Source organism: Agelaius phoeniceus, chromosome 3, assembly GCF_051311805.1.
Source record: "Agelaius phoeniceus isolate bAgePho1 chromosome 3, bAgePho1.hap1, whole genome shotgun sequence".
Lineage (NCBI taxonomy): Eukaryota > Metazoa > Chordata > Aves > Passeriformes > Icteridae > Agelaius > Agelaius phoeniceus.
The window spans coordinates 73334345-73354928 of NC_135267.1; the positions used below are offsets into that span (position 1 = coordinate 73334345).

General features: G+C 38.9%; 1 protein-coding gene across 1 annotated transcript; it reads left to right on the forward strand.

Moving 5' to 3' along the window:
• Positions 1-1923: 1923 nt before the first annotated feature.
• Positions 1924-20104, forward strand: RAB4A (RAB4A, member RAS oncogene family). The gene is made up of 8 exons (XM_054628861.2): positions 1924-2081; positions 9958-10038; positions 11195-11309; positions 12487-12549; positions 13767-13921; positions 14808-14903; positions 16468-16628; positions 17931-20104. The coding sequence occupies exons 1-7, from the start codon at positions 2051-2053 to the stop codon at positions 16581-16583; spliced, it is 657 nt and encodes a 218-aa protein (XP_054484836.1). The 5' UTR covers positions 1924-2050; the 3' UTR covers positions 16584-16628; positions 17931-20104.
• Positions 20105-20584: the final 480 nt, after the last annotated feature.

A 20584-nucleotide genomic window follows, 5' to 3' on the forward strand; every position in this document is an offset into this window, starting at 1 on the left:
GGTGCATCATTAGGAGTGATTGGAAGCAAAGGAATGTGGTATTAACACAATGACACATTTATGAAATATAAACTCCATAAAACAAAGTCACCTTGCAAGATACACAGAATAAAAAAAAAAAAAACCAAGACTAATTTACCCCTTAACCTAAAGTTTATACAGTGCAAGAGGTCTAAATCTCCTTGTTCTCACATATAACATGGATATAACATGACATATTTTTGGTAATCTAGTAAAATCTGTTTACTTCAATATCTTTGGGGATTTTTTTTGGTTAAGACATTCAGTTTGCTTTTTGGGTTTGGTGGGGATTTTTTAGATTTGTTGGGTTTGTTTTCTGGGCTGGGGACAGGGGGTTTGAGCAAAAATAACCAACATCTATCAGGGATTTGGTGATATTAGACCAAACTTCTTTAAAGCTCAACCTGAGCCCCAGAATGTACCATTTTGGGGGACAGCTTTCAGACACAAAGCTCACATCTGTGGCATACTGGGGTCTGTGCAGCTCATCTGAAGGCTCTTCAGGTTTCCACGGGATTTTGGAGAGCAGATGCCCCAGAGAAACATTCACATGTGACATCTTAGGCCTCAATATCCTCTGTGCATCAGGGCTGTGCTGACTTTGGGGACCTGTCTATACAACCTCCAATTACTGTTAACAGTATGAACTCATTAAGGAGTTGGTTCTTTGAAAACTGTGGTGAGTTTCTTTGTCTGTATGTACCCACAACAACAAGAACAATCAACAAATTCTCTGAGGGGCTCTTGGTGCTGGCTCAGCACATGTTGTTCCACTGATTAGAGACGGGAGCTTCAAAGCTGACCTCTGACCAGCTAAGGACTTGGCAACGAGGTGGCTGGGATAGGCAGAGGCAGTTTTTCCTACAGTTTGGGAGATGAAGGAGAAGTGAAAAGGATAGGAAATTGTGAGCAAGATAAAAAAAAAGCCAGAAATAACAGAAGAGGAAATAAGAGAAGTGGGATTTTTTTAAGGACTGGAAGAAAGGAAAACGTGGAGGATACACAGGAAGTATCATTTAGGATGGAAAAGCTGTTGTGGTGGGAGCTGCGTTGCCCTTTGCTGCCAGACTAACCAGAGCTGGCAGGGGAGTAAAAAAACCCAGTAAAGAGTAATGCAGGTCAGGCACTGCTGGCGTCTTGCCCCTGAAGATTTGAACCAAACTTTGCAACTTTTTGTTGTTGTTATCAGTAGCTAATGCTCAGTTACAATTAAGCAATTGCACTGTGAACATTATATGCTCGGCCAATCTTTTGTTACGAGGAAAAGGGAAGACAAGCCCAGGACGAATGGGCTGTCTGCACTCCAGCCAGGAGTGAAGTCAGGGCCGAGCAGTGCCTGGGGGAAAGGCAATTCCGGCAGTGGGAGATCACGACTCACTGAACACCTAGCCAAAACCCACCCCAGGCTCGGAGCGAGAGCAGAACCGCCCCTGAGGAAAAATTACCGCGAGAAAGGAGAGGAATGACGAGCAAATAGGGGTTTGAGAGCTAATTTTTAAAAAAGCTATGTAACTTGTAACCAAGGAACGCTGGCACCTTTGTTAAAATGTATAAATAGCGTAAGGTTTCGATGACCGAGGAATCAGACTCTCGCAGGCCACCGCCCGGCTCCCTGCTTGGCGCCAACTGGAATAAAAGGCGGAGAACCGCGGGAATAGCGTCTCGGTGTGTGACTCGGTGTTGCGCACGGATAAGGAGCCATCCCCACGGCGCTGAGGGGGTACATTCCAGAGGGCGCTGAGGGAGCACATTCCCGACACCGCCTTCCCGGTGAGGGGAGCGGGCGGGAGCATCCCGGGCACGTGCGCCGTGTTTGGGGGCGGGGCCGCTGCCGCGCCTGCGCGGAGAGGCGGGGCGCGCGCGGGGCCGGGTGCGCCTGCGCGGCGGCGGCAGCGGCGCGGGCGGGGCGGGGCTGGGCGGGGCTGAGCCGGGCCCGGGCGGCGGGGCCTGTTCGGTTCCCTCCGCCGGCAGCGCCGACCCCGGGCGGGGCGGGCAGCGAGCAGCGGCGGCGGGGGTCACCCCTCCCGGGATGTCGCAGAGTGCCATGTCCGAGACCTACGGTAGGATCCTGGGGCGGGGTGAGGGGATCCCCCTCTCCGTCTCCCTCCTCCCCTGCGGGGGAGCGGGCCCGGGGCCGGGCAGGGCCCCCTGAGGAGCAGGGAAGGAGCCGGTGTGGCGTGAGGGCTCCCCGGGCTCGGGCGGGCCCCTCTGCCCGCCGCTGCCCTGAGCCCCCAGCGCCTGCCCCGCCCGTGGCCGGCCCGGCAGGAGCGCTCGGAGTTATCTTGCAGGGAGCGGCTTGGGCGCTGCTTGTGGTGGCCCGGGGAGTCCAGCAGGAAACCTGCCGTGTTTGTCCGCTGGGAAAAGCTGCCCCTGCCTTTACCTGGAGACGGCCGGTGCTTCTGCCGTCAAGTTAAGGATTCGGTCCTGTTGTCTTAGACGTGCAGGCGTCAGGAGGAGTTGATTGTGAGAGTGTGTTGGGGGGAAGAAGATCAGTGGGTATGTTCGTCTGTCCCTGTGTTGGAATGGGTGTCTGACCACTGCTGGTAGGAGAACATCCGATGGAGTAAGTCGGAGTGCAGGCACTGGCAGGGTGTGTCCAGTGCGTCGCTGGGAGCATCAAAGAGAAGTGGGAAAGAGGCAAGCAGAGCTGGTATTGCTGGCTAGGTGGAGGAGATGAGAAGCAACTGAATAGTATTAATTTATTTTCTTTATAATTTTACTTGAATCTCTGCTTTGAATAGATTTCTTTTCTACCCTTTCAATACATACAGTTCTGTGATATTTTCCAGTATAAAGATGCTGTTGTGTATATATAAATATTTTCTAAAGCCATGTGGTAATTTCATATTCCTAGTCCATGAGAGTCGGATCAGAATTGAATAGGAAATAATTGAGTAATCAAAGCAAAACTGGACACAACAACTCTGGAAACCATTTTTAGAGGCTGGGGTGTCCATCAGGAGTAGGCCAAGTGACCTGATTGTCATTTTATTTTCAATACTGTAGTCATCAGTGCTTGATGTTCTGTCCTACTGGTCAGTGCTTTGGTGTACAGCAAATGCACTGAACTAAGGGGCAGAATGAGGCAAGAGTGTGGGGCAGCCCTTGAAGTGCCAACATTAGGATACTCAAACCCTGCTTCTTTTCTCCATCTGTTCTAGAAACATGTAAAAGTTACATGTAGCAACCAGAGGGCAGTGCTTTGTCCACCTAGATCTGAGTTTAAACAAGTTCTTCATGCTTTGTACTCCTGTGATCTAGAACTGGGATCACTTTGGCCATGCTTATGGTAGTCTCTACCAAAAGAGTTGGTAGAAAACCAGAAATGACAGCATTTCAATGGTGCTCCTCCTTTCATGCTGTAATAATACTGGGTAAGCCACATAGATGATAGATATCTTAAACCAGAACATTGAAACATTTTTTGCATTGTTCCAGTGATGCAGAATAGGGATACTAAGCCCACTGGAACTGTGGTTACTTTCATATTATTTTGGTATCTGAGAAAGCAAGCCCTTAAATGGAAGCTTTGTAGTTGTTCCTGTTATTTGTTTAATTCTTGTTTGATTATTACCTTTTGGAGTTTCCATGTTTGTCCTGTGCACACAAAGACTACAAAAAATTCAGAGCTAGAAGGCTTGAGAGCATCAGTTTCTAGAGAACACAGAAGAAGAAAAGCTAAGTTATAGCATAAAGTTTAACTAGTGGCTCTACAATCTCTGACCATAACAGTAGTCAGTAACTAATTCTGCAGTGTCCTGGCCACATATGTAGCAGCCCCATTGACAAATCAAAGTTAGCAGTACCATGTGATTAAATTATGGATCTTCTGTTCTTGATGATCTCTCTGGATTTCATGTGCTCACTGTCCTAACAAAGAGCGGTTTGTTGCTGACCAGCTGTTACAATGGCCATGGAGGATGGGAGAAGTATTAGGTCAGTTTCCTCCTGGTGACTGAGACGAGGGGTCACTGTATCCCCCTCCTGGAATCCTTGTAGCTTGTAAATCCTTAGTCATGAATCAGATTTTTCTTGTCACCTGAATTATTATCATTTTAATTATGTAACCTCAAGCTTTTTATCCCATACAGATAGGCTCAGGAAACTGGTTGGTGGTTGGGTTGGTGTTTTTCTTCCCAATGTCATTTTGCTGTCTGTCTTTTATATGACTTTAATTTTGCTGTGAGGTTTCAACTTCTCTTTCTGTTGAAAGGGGGGTTATTTTTTTCAATATTTTTCTCAATCCATAGGGAATAAAGAGTCTTTCCACTGGCAACCACTGTTAATTTCATGTCTCCTGGGTTTTTTCCTCCCTTAGTTTCTTCCCCTGTGTCAAATTCTCTCTTCTTTGAAGGTTTTCTGTTCACTCACTTTTCACAACTCATTCTGTCAATTATTGAGTTTCTTGTCTCTTCCTTCTTTTCAGAGTTCTGCAGCTTCTCAGTCTTGACACTAAATTTTGCTTACAATTCATATTTTCACTCCTGCAGATCTATTACATCAATTGTGTATCTTCTGTTCTTAGTTTTCTTATCTGTTCAATTATTTATGTGTTCAATTCAGTATCTATTCACAATAATTCTTATGTGTTCAATTTATTCCCATACAAAGTGCCAAAACCAAACTTTGAATACAAGATAGTTCCATTAATTTTGAGACTGGGTTTAGAAAGAACATTTTCCTGCTGCTTTTGGGAGAAAAGGGTCATTCTTCTAGAAGTTTGACATTTAACATTGGAAACAGATCTCTTATTCATAGGAAAACTCTTTTAACTGAAGTTTTCTGAGATGTAATGGCCTTTCTGTAGATAATTGCCATATAACAACACATGCATGTTTTAGCTCGCTTCCCAGTGCAAAATATACATGTTTTTGTGGTAAAGACAGCCTGACAGAAAGTTGCTTATCCTTAATAAATAAATGCAAAGCAACCTTTGGATTTTAGATGGTAGAAGGATGGAAGTTGTACTAGCATTGAATAAATGCAATGTGTAAAATTCAAGTCAAATCTCTTCACTCCTTAGTTCCTTGTGTTTTTTCCACCAGCATCTAAAAATCCCAATCTGGTCACATAAGTTTACCATCTCTGTCATTGGCAGAGAATGTATAGTCTTTCCATCCATTTGAAAATAATTCTGTTTGGTCTGGACAATTTGATTTGTCCTTTTCTCACCTTCCCATCCCACACCATTTACCCCATGGTATTTGCATTTATCACCCTGGTCTTCAGTTTGTTTCAAATCTGATTTTATTCCTTAGAGAGCATAGCTCTTTTGCTTATAAGAAAGCAGAACTTCCCTCTCTGGAGCATTCTTTTTGCAGATTGGAATTGAGCCAGGTTCTACCTGTTTATCTTGTTAACTTTCTGCTAGAGAAAGGAATGGGAATAGCTCCTCCTTTCATTTAGAGGCAACATGTGCCAGCAGGAATGCTTCAGAGCACTCTTTCCTCCTGCCCTATGCCATGAGTGGGAGAGTTTCCAAAGGGTCAGCATGAGTGAATATAAATTCTACTCTATAGCAAGGAGTTGGGAGGATTAGCAGTGTGAAGGAAACAATTTAATTCTCATTGCATGTTGAGGATGAAGCTACAGTATCTCAGAAGCAGTTTGACTGTTTCTTCTGCTGGAGCAGACTTCAGTCAAAGGAGGAGGTTGGATGTCTGGGGGTGGTTGCCACATCAACCATCTGTTTTTGCTGGTGCTTGAGTCAAAGCCCACAATTGTCTCTCTTCTCCTTTCCCCTCAGCTCACACTGCACCACCACCCCCAAAAGAAAAAAACAAACACAAAAGATATTATGTCATTTATGTAGTTCAGCAGCTTGTGCTGCTGGTGTATCTTTAGGGTGAAGCCACAATTTTATTCCTTTTTGCCTGTGCTAGAAAATGTTTTATTTCCTGAACCCCCTACCCTGTTTGGGATCAGGTGATGCATGTAGCTCTCAGAGGGAAGTAAGCTGATTCTTTATAATGCTTTATTTCCTTAAACAGCCATGCTATGCTGTTTTTCATCTCCTTATGATTTCTGTAGTGCATGTTTTGTAACCTTTCTTCCCTTTAGCACAGAGTTCAGTTTTGATCCTAAATCCCTTCTGTATAAAGACGATCTTATTTAAAGGCAAAGTGCTTTAACTTTTCTAGACCTTTTCAGTAGCCAGCATGGCAGCAAGCATTTGTAACATCTGAATGATGTTGCTTTTCAGCTTTTCTATGAAGGAGGAACAACAGAATTCAAAAGAAAAGTTTCTCTAGGGTGACAGCGTTGGCAGCTGACTGGAATGCTGGAGCTCTGAGCTGCTTTGTCAATAGGGGAAAAAAAGGAGATGAAAAAAAGCTATGAAATGAAGTGAATGAACTCCTCTGGGAAGAGGACACAAAAAAGGAAAGCTAGAGCAATTAAGCAGTAGTGCAAACACTAGAATGTGAGTTGCATTTGCTGAAATTGCCAAGAATGAATATATAAATTTGAGTCCACAGTGATGGTCTGAAAGAAGCTGTCTGCCCAATCTCATTTGATTTCTGTGCTTCCAAACTGTGCTAAATTTTACATACATCTTAAAGAGAACAGATTAAGAGAAAAGATTTCATATCCTAAATGAAAACATTTCATATCCTAAATGAAAACATTTCATATCCTAAATCATGTGCTAAAATAAGTAATACAAATGTAGTTGATATGGTACCAGTTGTCATACACAATGACGTTATAAGAAAGAAGTTGCAGAATAACAAGATGAAAAATGTTCTCTCTGTTCTTACCCGGTATTACCTTATTTGTTAATAGGCTGGGCTGTGAACTTAAAAGTTTGGTAAATCTTGGTATTTTTAACATTTGGTATTGGCAAAGCCTTTTTCTTGTCCTTCTTTGCAGTTTATTAAATGTGCAGAGTATTCCATATTTCCTGAGCCATGTTTTTCCAGTGCTTATGGATAAACTGATAACATAAGTCTAAAAGCTTTTTGTTAGTTTGAATAATTAACATCAAATTGGAGTTTTAAAGGACAGAAGCATGGTTATATTTGTGAAGGTAACAGTGTCTTAAAGTCTACATGTGTTTGGAAACATTGCTGCCTTTGGTGCAGAAAGGTTTTAAATCTTTTGTTAGAAAGCTGACATGTTCATTTTATGAAGTGGACTAAAACACATTTCTCTTAGTTTGGTGGAATAAAACACATTTCTCTTATTTTCATCCTGTGGAAAAAGTTAATTGTGACTAGTTTCAAGTTTCATCTTAAAAAGCCCATTTGCTATTTTGTCAGGTAGAAATTTATTTTTTGTCTACTAAGTAAGCAGGCATGGAACTGGCATCTAAGCGATTTATTTGTAGGAGAGAATCTCTTTTAAATTTATCTGGCACAGTAGAATCTGCATAGAAATTAGGAGTCTGTTATGAAGTGCTGCTAAAAGATATTATGAATTTAAAGGCATTCATATAAAATCCCCAAATAGCACTGTTGCTTTCAGAGCAAAATATAAAGCACCTCAACTTGAAACACCTCAGGGGAAAATACCCTGCTGTTGTGATGCTCCTCCAGAGCAGAGACATGGCTGTGCCAAGGCCTGAGTGGCCTGCAGCCTGTCTGTGCAGAAGGGAGCAGTGTGTTCCATTTGCTGCTCACTGTGGGTTTGTGGGCTGCACAAATTCACCTTCCTGAGCCACACCTGACATCCAGTGCTTGCAGTTACAGTGCAAATTAATGGGGGAGTAGAGTTTTGGTTTTAGCCTTTCCCTGTTTTAGGTTTGCAGTAGCTGTTGTACTACTGTCAATAACAAGAGTCTTTCATTTGAGAAAAAGGAAGGTAAACATAAATTTTATAATTGTTTTTAAGGAGAAAATCTGACAAACAGCAGATTTGTCTGGAAATCTGACATTCACCAGATACAAAGTAGGACCAGTTTTAATTGGATTTCAGATTTATGTTTGGAAAAATGACAGAATCAGAAACATTATTTAAAATGTCTGTGTCTCAGAATATCTTGCATTTTGAGGTACTCTGAAAGTGATAAAACCAGTGAGATTACACACACACACACACAGTAGTTTAAATATACAAAATGGTGTAAAAGGCAGCTAACCAGTGATACTTGATCCATAAAAATTGAAACTTGGCTTTCTTTGAGATTGTTTTTTTTCTTAACCTAACACATTGGGCTATTTATGATATCTACATTTCATGCTAACAGTGAAGACTTGATAGAGTGAAGGCTTCTCAGCTTCAGCGTGTTTTGCTGTTGAGATGACATGAAGGGCCCTTCTTTAGAGGAGTTAACAAAATTTTCACAACTTGAAGGAAAATCCTTTTTGTAACTTTTTTTTTTAATCCAGAAAGCATGAGCAGCTGGGTGGGGGCGTGACAAATGAAAGGATTTTGGAACAGAAAGTCTTGAGCATGTAAATGGTCATATTTGTGAGCAAGAAACAGCCATCTTCTGAGAAGGGTAAAATTCAGAATCTATTCCAAGCCTGTTACAGGATTTGAAACAAGAGAGACAAAATGTAAAAAAAGCAAAAATCCTTAGTAAAACATTACTTCATTTTAAATATGAATAAGATCCAGAAGACAGGTGAAGGTGAAGAACAGTAGACATTTCCAGGACTCACAGCCCTGTCTTTTTAAGAGTGGGAATCTTCTTAGCCTTTGAGAAACTTGCTTGTTCTTGTTACAATTGCTAGGGAGTGTTTGATATACCATAACAAGTAGCTCCTTCATTAAATGGAATGAGCACATAGATCTGTGTGCATCTTGAATTTGATTTTTGAAACTAAGTACTCAAATGAGGTCCTGATAGAGGATTTTATCAGTTCTTTGACTTAGTTAGCATAATTTTTCTTTTTATTTTGCTATCCCCTGGGCCAATACCCATGTAGCCCATTTGACAGCTTTGAACACTCTTAACAAAATGAATGTTTTTACTTTTGTTGATTTTGCAAACTAAGTAATTTTCCTTGCATTTCCTTCTATTTCTTAGAGAAACAGTGCAATAAAGAGTGAGAATTCTGCTGCTAGTAGAAAAATAAATAGGGAATCTTGCATGAGCTGTAAAGGTTTTCTTGATGGCAGTATATTAGGGGAAGCAGTTGTAAGCTTTCTAATCAGTTTATAAGTTTTGAGAGCTGTAAGACAGAGAAGCTTTCTTCAGTCTTTAGCAAAACTGAAAGCAGATTTGTGGTGGTAGCATTAAAGCATTTTATGTAACTGTTGAAACAATAGAAATGGGCCATAAATCTTGAACGTGTATTACCAATGAACATTGACATAAATGGCTCATAAATAGGTAACAGAAATACATGTATATTAATTTAACATGTGGAAGCAATGTGAAAACTAGGCATCCCAGAATAAAATTTTTATTTCTTCCCTCTAAATTTTGCAGAGAAATACTGTGGTTGTTCCAGCTGTGTGGGGATTAAAAACAAAGTATGAGTATTAAACTGTTTAATAGAGAATTTCAAATTAATGTAAATTAAAAACAAAAGAAAACCACACCAAAAAAAAAAAAACAAAAAAACCAAACAAACCCAAAACAACCACAACCACTCCTCTCTGGAGTTTTAGATTTTGAGAAATTATAGCATTATATATTTGTGTTGATGATAGTTAATACCTTACATGCTCTTAAAACACATTACTGGAATACAAGCTAACCATTTACCTGTGGTTCAGCCTATTTTAACTGAACTCAGATTCAGCTATTTCTGCTTTGTCTTTCTTGACACTCCATAAAGAAGAGTTCTTAGTTCTTGCTGTGTAACATCACTATGGCAGAGACTGGATAATTCTTCAGATTTATTGCTATTTTGCTAATTTTGTCATCTATTCCCTTCTCTTTGAAATAACAGCTACAAGAGAATAGCTGGCTTGTGGGTTTGGGCTTGTAACAAAAATGTGTATCCACACTAAAATTTAGCAATTTTTTTTTCTTTCAATCTTCAGATTTCCTGTTTAAGTTCTTGGTGATAGGAAATGCTGGAACTGGAAAATCCTGTTTGCTACACCAATTCATTGAAAAGAAATGTAAGTACATATGAAGGATAGTAAGAGTTTTCCACTGCCTTGTACCAGAGGTAAAGGCTCTGCCTATATGAGTACCTGTCATTGGTAGGGAAGCTTCCCTAATTCCCTTATTTGTGTAGGTGAGGATTTTAGTAAAGAATTATGTTCAGAACCATGCTGTAAATTCTTATTTCTCACTGTTTGACTTTAATCTAAAGCCTAATATGGAGCATTACTCTCTGTTATTCTCAAATAAATATAACAAGATGTTAGTGAAAATACAGACTTACTTTCTGTGAGAGGTATAATTTGCAGCTGCAAGATTCCCTGGATATATAGTAGAGACTTGGATCTTTAGAAAAAATAATTAAAGAAAAGCTGAATTGCTTAAGTAGATATAGAAAGCCTGTAGCATCTTTTGAGATAAATAGTAACTTTGTTTTCTTTGTTAAGGACTGTGGTCTATGATAAATACTGATAGAGATTCAATAGGGAATGTTATTCAGAGATGAACATAAAAGAAAAATTTCTGTTGGATTGTACATTTGGCATCAAGATTTAGTAAAAAAAAATATGCATTTAGAAACCTTTGTAAATCTAAGGTGACTTTGTCTTTTTCAATCAAACAGTAATTCACCTTATCTCTTGAGGAATACTTAAGAATAATGATGTGTAAGCACTAAGGAACATGGCTTGATTCTGAGTGAACTTGAAACAAGCCCTTGCTTCCAGTAAGGGCAGCTGTAAATTGCTGAGATTCTGTGATATCAAGAGCATACATAGAGCAAGTATCTTAACTTTGTGCATTAAAGAAGAATTGGCTCTTGTATATTCATGGTCAAGACTGTGTGCATTCTCATTCATTGTATTTATAAATGGCATCAAAGTATTAAAAAACACAGTTGGAAAAAAGTGTACAAAAAGTATCTTGCTACCTATTAAAGTGAACTGGAAATTATTTAAAGCAGGCCTTTTTAGTACTAAACTGTCAAAAATTGTAAGAACATTCATTTCTGTGTGGTGGCAGTGAGCTTATGAGCTGCACTGAATTTGATGGTTCAGGAAGTTTGTAATTTGAACGCTGAGGAATTTTTGATAATATCCAAATTGGTTTTTGTAAAAACTATTCACTCTAAATATTCTTCAAATAAGTTTTGTTTTCTTTCTTTTTTCATAGTCAAAGATGACTCAAATCATACTATAGGAGTGGAATTCGGTTCAAAGATCATAAATGTTGGTGGTAAATATGTCAAATTGCAGATATGGGATACAGCAGGACAAGAGCGGTTCAGGTATGACTTTCGGCCATTTTATTAAGTGTTAGTACAATTGCTGCTGTGAGTGGTGGATATTATTTATCTCTGCCTGTAAGAGGCAAAGCTTTTTGGTCAGTGGAATTGTTTGTCTGCTTTCATATTCACCTTCCAACCTGGACACAGTGACACAGATCCATGGATTTTCGTAGAGCAATGCTGCCTTGCAGGGTCTGAGTTTCTGCCCTGTCTTTCATTGGGTATTTTCTGTTAAGGTATATGAGTGGAATAGGTGCCTAAAATCTTGCTCACCAGCCAAATTCATAATTAACTATTTTAACTAAGAGTATGCACTTAACTCTATGTTTAGGAGACCTTCTATTGGTTGGAATAAGTAAATGTCAGGAAGATGTAAGCTGTTCAAAATCTGCGTGAAAGCAATTGCACAGTATAATTATATATTGTTTTATTAAAGAAGAAAAAAATCAGTCAAATCCATTGGGGTAAATACATTTATAGAAAGAGTGAGATGTCTAAAGTTTCTTAGAGAAAAAACAATCAATTTATCAGCTTGTAACAATCAGTGTACTTTTAATGCTGTATTTTAAGTGTTCTACATCTAAGGCATAGATAAAACTCAGTAAAAATCTAATAGATTCATGGGTACATTCACCATCAAATAGGACATCAATTTTTTAAATATATTTTGGGGGGATGGAGTGTGTGTCTGATGTCTCTTTGTTTTGGGAGAAGGGTTGATAAACAAAGGTGAGAATGATGGTGGAAGTCTGAGTTTTGGGCAGCAATCCAGGTAAATGTCTTCTATCAGACAAGTCATTTGGATATACTTCTGACTAAATAAACCTGGGCTGTGATATATAGTCTTCATTAACGAGGTCTCTTCAGTGTGTTGGCCAGATATCAGCCTCCAGTTCTGTATCTGGTCATGTATTATGATGATTTGTATACCTTCAGCACCATGTGGGTCATAATGGACTCTGAGACTCCTCATACAGTTATATTTAATCAAAGTGCTTCATCAAAATCCTGGTTGTAATTAGTCTGCTGCTGCACAGCTGATAACATTGTCTAAAAACATGTTTTGTTTTAAATATGTAAATAAGAATTCTGTTTCATAATAAAGATTGTGTTATGTTAACCCAGATTTTAAACAGTGAAGACACTACAAAAATGTGTATTTGTGATTCTATTTCAGGTCTGTAACAAGGAGTTACTACAGAGGGGCTGCAGGTGCTTTGCTTGTCTATGATATAACCAGGTAAGAAAGCCAGCATTTCCTTTCCTCATAGACTGCCAGATCCAATTAATGCACAGTGATTCCTCCCCAAGTACTCAATGCTCTAATCAAGATTGGGCAGGAAGGAAAGAAAGTAACTATAAGAGGTACTTCTGTTTCAGTGCATATTTAGGCTTTGGAGCTTGCTTACATGAGATATTGTGAATGTCAGATGGGAACAATCCTATAAGGTTACACAAATTTGTGGGGATTGGCCCCCCAGTTGCTGATCTAGTAATGCTGGACCACATGCAGCCACTGGCTCAGCAAGCCTTGCCACAGAAACAAGAGCAGACTTCAGCCACCCTTAACCAAGGTGGTGCACCCTTTCTTGTGGAAACTTCTGATCAGTGTGCTGGGATAGAAGCTCATCCTCTGGAGAATCTAGCTCTGCCTACACATTCTTTAACTGTAGGCCAAAATTCTGTTCATCTCTGCATCTTACAAAGTTTTAATATTACAGGCAGCCAATAAAAGTCCTTACCATTGCACGTGTTCACATTCTTCCTGCCACCATTGACTGATATTTGTCAGATGTGTTTTGGGTGGTTCACTGGGTTGTTGCTTGTTGTTCTGTGAGTGAAGGGTTCTCTCAGCAGGCTTTGAAATCTGTGTTCTGTGCTTAAGGGCAGCTGGAATCATCTGTCAGTGTTAGTGCTTGAAAGCTTTCTCCCTGACCACTGCTACAACAGCAGGGTGGCTGCCTGCAGTGTAGGTCCTGACACTGCTGTGAAAATTCAGGCAAGCACATCTACACAAGCCTTGTAAATTCTTACAATCCCACTGGTAATTTAAGTATCAGTTGGATTCCAAGTGGAACAATATCTCATTCTGTTATCCCAAAATGTCATGCACAAAAGGTTAAAACTAGATAATGAGCTTAAAATTTTAGCTTTTCACATTAACACATTTTTACAATTTATAATTGTGTTTATAATTGTGACTATTTTATTATTGCGTGTTTATATATTGTGATTAATTTTATTTTGATTTCTAAAAACTCAAGCTTTTAAATAGTTTCATGAAGGAATTTGATGTTCTTCCCAGTTCATCACTGGCACACTGAGATGTGTAGGTGCCTTGCCTGACTACCAGCATTTTGTTTGCCGCAAACACAGATTTGCTGTCTGAGTTTTGGTTCGGTGATCTGTTCACAAGAAGTGAGTGTGTCCTAATAAAGGATTTCATTTCCTGCACAGCCGGGAAACCTACAATGCACTTACTAATTGGTTGACGGATGCAAGAATGTTAGCAAGTCAAAATATTGTGATAATACTGTGTGGAAACAAAAAGGATCTTGATGCAGATCGTGAAGTCACTTTTTTAGAAGCATCCCGGTTTGCACAGGAAAATGGTAAGTACAAAACCTTCATATAGCATTCAAAGATGCATAATCCTTCAGATCATTTACATTTTTGTGCAGTTAGGCTGTACTTTGTATCCTGTCTACAGAAAAGAGTTCTGTCAGTACCTGAGGCCCAGAGAGGTGGTGCCTGCAGTGAAAACTACATGTACTACTTAAGTCTCATTTGCAGTGGTTCTTCACTCACAGCTGCTCCTTTAAGAATACCCTCTATGTGGAGATAAATTTTGTAGGAAATGTCATACAATTTCAGGTGTTGCCTTGCCTCCAAGTAGCTGAAGAGAAAATGAAGGACATGAATTCCCATTTTTCAGCATCTTAAAGACTCTGTAGATAACAAAGTTGTATGGGGTGTGCTGCAGTTTGAAGCAATGAGTTTTATTCATTGAAAACTGAGTTTAGTGCAGGGCATGGATCCAGACAACTATTACCTGGTCTGTAGTATTCAGGATTTCAAGTCTGAGGACATGATTCTGTGTCAGCTAAAGCCAGTCTTGGTCTGAGCTTCTGTGCTGCAGTCTTCCCATCAGCAAAATCTGGCTTTGCTTTTATCAATCAAAGTCTTTTCTACCAACTCTGGTTACTGGCTATGCTTTTGCATATAACCTCCATTTATGGGAAACTGTATGAAGTTTGGTTTCAAGTGCAGTTTTGCATGCACAGCCCAGGTTATCTTTGGATACCAGCTTTCTAGGGTGCCTAAAATTTTAGAGGATGTTTTTTGTGGTTTTGTCATCAAAAGTTAGTTTTCTGGACCATGTTTTTTGATTGTAGATGACTGTAAAAATATTTTTATTGTTCCTGGCTTTCATGCTTTGAATTACTATGCCTGCTATTCCAGACTTGTTTTGAGGATTTTTTTTGGTGTCAAATGCAGAGCTGATGTTCTTGGAAACAAGTGCTCTAACGGGGGAAAATGTTGAAGAGGCCTTTGTACAGTGTGCAAGGAAAATACTCAATAAAATTGAATCAGGTAAATTAAGCTTTATATTTATAAAATCTTTTCATTTATCTGAAAATTAATAAAAGTGCACTTGGAAATATCATTATTCAAAGTCCTCTAATAGAATTAAACCAAAAAAACCCAAAATTTCATTTTGGTAAAATAACCTACTTGTTTTCTAGCTGCTTCTCATATGCTTTAATAGGAATGGATGTCTAAGTGAGATCTGTATATCCAAAAAGGGGTGGTGGTGTGAATTGTGGGTGATGTTTACCTTGAAATCAGGTCTGAGTGTAGGTTAGACCTCTTTATCTTAAGTCAGGTCTGAGTGTTGGTTCTGTGTTCTGTGGTTTGCTGCATCCCTATAAATACCAAGCCTGACATTAGACAGTTTTTGTAGTCCAGAATAAAAACCTAATATCAGGGCAGTCATAACTTAAATTCTGCTTCTCATATGTAACAGGAAATACAGTCAAGAGAGTATGAACAGTAATACTAAAAATTTCAGGGATGTTTCCTAGCAACTGTTTCTCTGAAGTGACCTCTCTGCCTCTCAATTGAAATCATTTTTACTTTTGCAGATCTAGAAATATACCAGAAGCTTCTCAACACAAGTGGGCAGGTTTCTGCTGGAGACAGGCTCCTGTGTGCTAGATATCATTACAGCTAATTTGCATTCCAGTTTTTCTTTTTTCTAGCTGCTTGATATCTTTAAAGTTTTAAGTATTGGCCATATCGGAAAGTCTGTCTTGGATTCTAATTACACGTTTCCAATGCCAAATGCAAGTTTTTAGATTAAAATAATACGATATTATATGTTCAAATGAATTTTCTGATTACTGCATCAAATCAGTGCCAGACAGCAGCTTTCATTTTAAACAAACAAACAAAAAGAACCTAAACAAACCCCAAACCCAAATGAAAAAAGAAAGTATAGCTAGTTTTTCACGATACTGTAGTTTGATGACTGCTTTAAAGAGGCACTGCCACCACAGAATTAAGTCTTATTTTCTGTGAACTGCTTCTGGCTTTTTTTGTGCCAGCACACATCCATTGAAACATGCAAAAATGGAGACTATAAGGATCTCTCTTGGCCACACCACCATACAGCCATAAGAACAGTTCTGAAGAGGGTATGAAGTAGGCAGAAGGGGATACCAGAAGCTGTAAAGGTTGATCATTTTCCCTGGGGAGCAGTTCCTTTCAGAATCCTTTTATCAGATTGATCCATTTTTGTTTGGCTTGGTATCTACAGTCCTATTTTCTTTGCTTGTGAGCCTCTGAAAGCAGGAAGTTTTTAACTGTATTCACAGAAAACATTTTAGACCTTTCTTTTGCTCAAGGTAGTGCAAATGCATTTCTTGTTTGTAGCCTAACTCTGAGATTGCTTTGTCATCATGATCAAGGGCATATGGTTAAATTAAAGGAGAAAATGATTCAGGTTTGAAATTGCCTAAAAGCAGATAGAACTGAGATAATCTCTCCATAAATAGATCAGAATATAATTATGTTTTTTCTTTAATGTTAATGGTTAATTTAGAATGTATTATTTGCACATAATCTATATTCTTGTGACCATTTTCTTTCTCATCAGGAGAATTGGATCCAGAAAGAATGGGCTCAGGTATTCAGTATGGAGATGCTGCCTTGAGACAGCTGAGATCACCACGCAGAGCACAAGCACAAAGTGCTCAAGAATGTGGATGTTAGAGAAACAAAACACAAAATCCCAAATACTTACTTTAGATACAGAAGGTAAGGCTACAAAAATCTTGGGGTGATGGGCAAATCTGCATATTTCATAAATGTGCTGTATTGGGTGCTAGTCTTTTTCACAATTAGCCCGTAAGTTACAGAGAATCTATTGAAATAATGCACAGTGGAATGGATTGGTATTTTTATACTTTGATTTTTCATCTTTCATCTGCTGGGAAGACTAGAGCTCTTACTGAAGTGTTTCCAAATCTTAGCTTAATCTGAGTAATGCTGGGGAAAGCATTTTAAAATTCTCTATTCCTGAAATGCATTATAGGCCTAATAGCTGCCTAATGCACTGTAGAGAAAGTGATTCCGTTCTCTTGCATTGGGAACAAACAAGTAAGCATTCACAAAATGTATGGTACAGTATCTTGTCCTAAGGTATTATAAAGTCTTTCTGAAAATGAGGCTTAAACACTGAGACTCAAAAATTAAAGATAACACTAAATTTCAAACTTCCACTGACTTTTCTGCCCCTACCTAAAAGCATCCTAAAGTTATTCTGATTCCGGTCTGCTCTAAGCAGAAATGTAAACAAGAGAATAGTAGAGAATAGTAGTTATTTGCTGCTTAAGCAGTGTTGTCATCTAAAGTAGTTCTTCTGGGGCTGTTACAGCCTGGGAAATGTGTGCAGTGTTCTAAAGTTCTTCCAAAGATGTTGTTCAGAGAAAGTGAGGAAAGAATTTTTCCCTTTAGCAGTTGTAGGAGAAGAGACATAAGTCACAAACTCCTAAAACAGCTCTATGGTTAGTCTTGCTTATGTTTAGAAGACAGTTGTCCTTGAGACACTTCTCAATAGTCACTGGATTTTACATAACTCCTTACAGTATGCAGTGGCTCTTAGGACAGTCCTTTCTCCCTGTGTAGTTAATTATTCTGCTATAATTAATCATTATTTCTCTAGTACAAGGACAGTGATATCAAATAAGTACTGTAGGCATAGCTCGTGCATCGCTTTTACTGTATTCATTCATCAGCTTGAACAGTGCACACAGCAGAAGCTTTATGGAACATTAAATAAGGCAGCACATAATTCTACATTCTCTTTTTTTTTTTTTTTTTCTTGTGTTCTGGGAGCTTAGCTCCCAGTTAAAGCCCAGAATTTTAAATAATGTATCCTTGAACTGCTTTCATCTTATACAATTCCATTCTTCAACTAAGAGACTGCTAGAAAAGGGCTTTAAAGTTCAGCTTTGGTATGGCCCTACAGAAATGAAAATTTATTGATCTTATTTCAAGAGCTCAGTTTTCAGATTGATCAGATATGGGTAATTAATAGAGTTCTTATGTATTTTATAGCTGTCCTTGCAAATGGTGTTTGAAGAAACAGAAAAGCTTGAAGGCTATGCAGTTTTTAAAAACATCTTTCCACTATCTACAAACAGAGCAGACCACTGACAGAAAGGTGTCCTGTGGTAGGGGGCAGGAATGTGCACAACACACAAGTCTGTAAAGCGAACTGGTTAGTTTGGTGGACAATATTAAGGCTCATACCTGTATGTAAATGTTTTCCATTATCTGTTTTTGTTCTTTCACCTCTAGTTTAAAGCATTGCAATGTACTGTAAATAATGTAACAGTAAATTTACAAAGCATGGTATACTTATGTATGCTATTAGAATGTTGCACTATAAGCAGTTTAATATTTTATTTTTTTATCATATAAACAAATTTAACGGAGGTAGGCTTTGTCACGTTTGTTTGTTGCACAATAGTTTGTATTTACAACCTGAATTATAAAACCACTGGCAACTGTCAGTGAGAGGTTGTTGGTTTATTTTTTCCTACTCAGTTTGCCACATTCTAACAAGCTCTTGACAGGATCAATTCTTAACGTGTGGTTATGACCCATACTTCTGTATCCTGATAGTCAAGTTGGAAAAGGCAAGTTAAAGCACAAGAACAGAGCAAGAATGCTACACTGAGCTATACCATCTTTCATGAAATTACAGTTCTGTTTATTCCCTTTGTCCTGACATTTTTGGTTCAAATAGATGCTTATCTGAAAAGTATGCACCTTGAGTTGTTTCTGAATTAAATGGAGTTAAGCATGCTTTGTACTTGAAAAGCCTGGGTTTAGGTTTAAAAAGGCTGTTGGGTCCAAAAACTTTCATGTTGTGTCACTCCTCTGATTCTTGTATTTAGGATTGGATTTGTTACAAAACTGATAACAATTATTCCTAATGGTATTCTCTTGCTGGTAAGAGTGTGAAGTATTTTTTGAAGCAGCATAACTGCATTTTCAAGAACATCAGAGAACTCCAAAGAAGCTTACCTGTCTTAATCCTTGTTCAGTTCAGTTTGGCTTTCAGAACTGCAAATACTTACCAAAAGCAAGTCCTCTGGAGCAGGAAGTTGGATGGAGCTGTCTCCTCCACCAGTCCAAATAGCCAGTTATTAATTGGGATGTGTTGTCCCCCAGAGCTGAGGAGGGTGTTGGCTCCAAAGCCCCAAACAGTTCTGGAAAGATGAGGTCCTGGGTGGGCTAGTCCACCACACACCATCCCACAACCCAATCAGGTTTCTTGGCACACTGACTAAAGCTGGGCATTGACACAGCACAAGCAGAGCTGGAGGTTGTTCTGCTGTCACTGTTAAGAGTGGTGGAAGGGCTGTTGGCTACTCATCAAAACCTCTTTCCCTTATTACAGTAGCAGTGGAAAGGAGCAGAGGACTGTTGCTTATATATAGAAATTTCAGGGGTTTCACAGGGATTTTCTTCTACTTCTTTCTGTCCCTTTTACATAGAAAGCCTCTTTTATACTTGGTTCTTATGATCATTTTGGTCAAGTGTCTCTGGTTTACAAAGCAGTAAGCAGTTTTTATTCTTTCAGTAACTGTCTTAAAGCTGTCCCCTTCCTCCCTGGAAGGAAAGTCTAGTGTCATTATAATGAGTTTGGACATGTTTTTACCATTTTTAATGTATATTCTCACTGTATACACATTAACCTGGTTAATGTGCATGTTTTGTAGTATCTCAGCCTTTTATGCTGCATATCTTGCTGACATTCTAAAAAGAAATTTTCTAAAATTGCAGCTCCTTAGAGAAATACTGTTGGAAGCAATAGCTCTCAGCAGTGCAAACTCTATTGTTTACTATTGCTCCTCTGAGAGTCTTTTATTTCTAAAAATAAACATCATGCCAATATCAGCCCTGGAATATATTTCAAGTTTTAGCATTATAGTTGACACCTAGCTCACCTGAACAGTAAGTCATAAATAGGCTACATATGTTTTCAGGGTAAAATTCTTACAAAGCAGGATGGGTGGGAGTTTTACATGAAATACCACCAGGTACCCATATCTGAGGTTTCATTGGATGTGGAGCTTTAGCTGTTCAGCCCATTAAGAGATTTAAATGTCTTATTAAAGCCTGTGTCTTGCCTTTTAATGAGTCTGTTGGCCTACACTATTTCATTTAATGCTTGTATCTAGCACCAAATAAAGAATCTTCCTTGATTTTCTTCCAGCAAATCCTGTGTACTTGTACAAGCTTTGTCTAAGTGAAGTCTCAATAACATGACTGTTGGGCAACTCACATAGGATTCACAGTTGCCTCATCTTATCCTTTCTTTGTATTCAAATAGGTAGCGCAGTGTGGCTCATGAGTTCCCTTAAGACCTATAAAAAGCAAATGCCATAGAAAAGCCTCATTAGTCTGTACACCTCATTTCCATTATGTTTTATATGCTGGAAGAATTGACACTATAAAAATCTCAAGAAATACATTGTAAATCCTCCATGAAAATAGTCTCATTCATTTACTGAAGAATCTTGACATAGAGAACTTTAGTGTAGCCAGCTTTTAAAAGCTTAATTTTTCCTGTTGGCATGAGTATACCTGTTCATAGGATAAGAGAGAGAAAACAGGAAGCTGTATTTTTCCTCCAAAGCTTTACATTTATATTCTCAAAGGCATAGCATTTAAGATAGCTAGTACAGCTGGGGTTTTTT

Bases quoted from the DNA above. Each gene is read 5' to 3' on its own strand.
- RAB4A (XM_054628861.2), top strand. From the start codon at position 2,051: ATGTCGCAGAGTGCCATGTCCGAGACCTACG. The intron at 11,310-12,486 runs GTATGACTTTCG...ATTCTATTTCAG, and splicing joins GCAGGACAAGAGCGGTTCAG to GTCTGTAACAAGGAGTTACT. The intron at 12,550-13,766 runs GTAAGAAAGCCA...TTTCCTGCACAG, and splicing joins CTTGTCTATGATATAACCAG to CCGGGAAACCTACAATGCAC.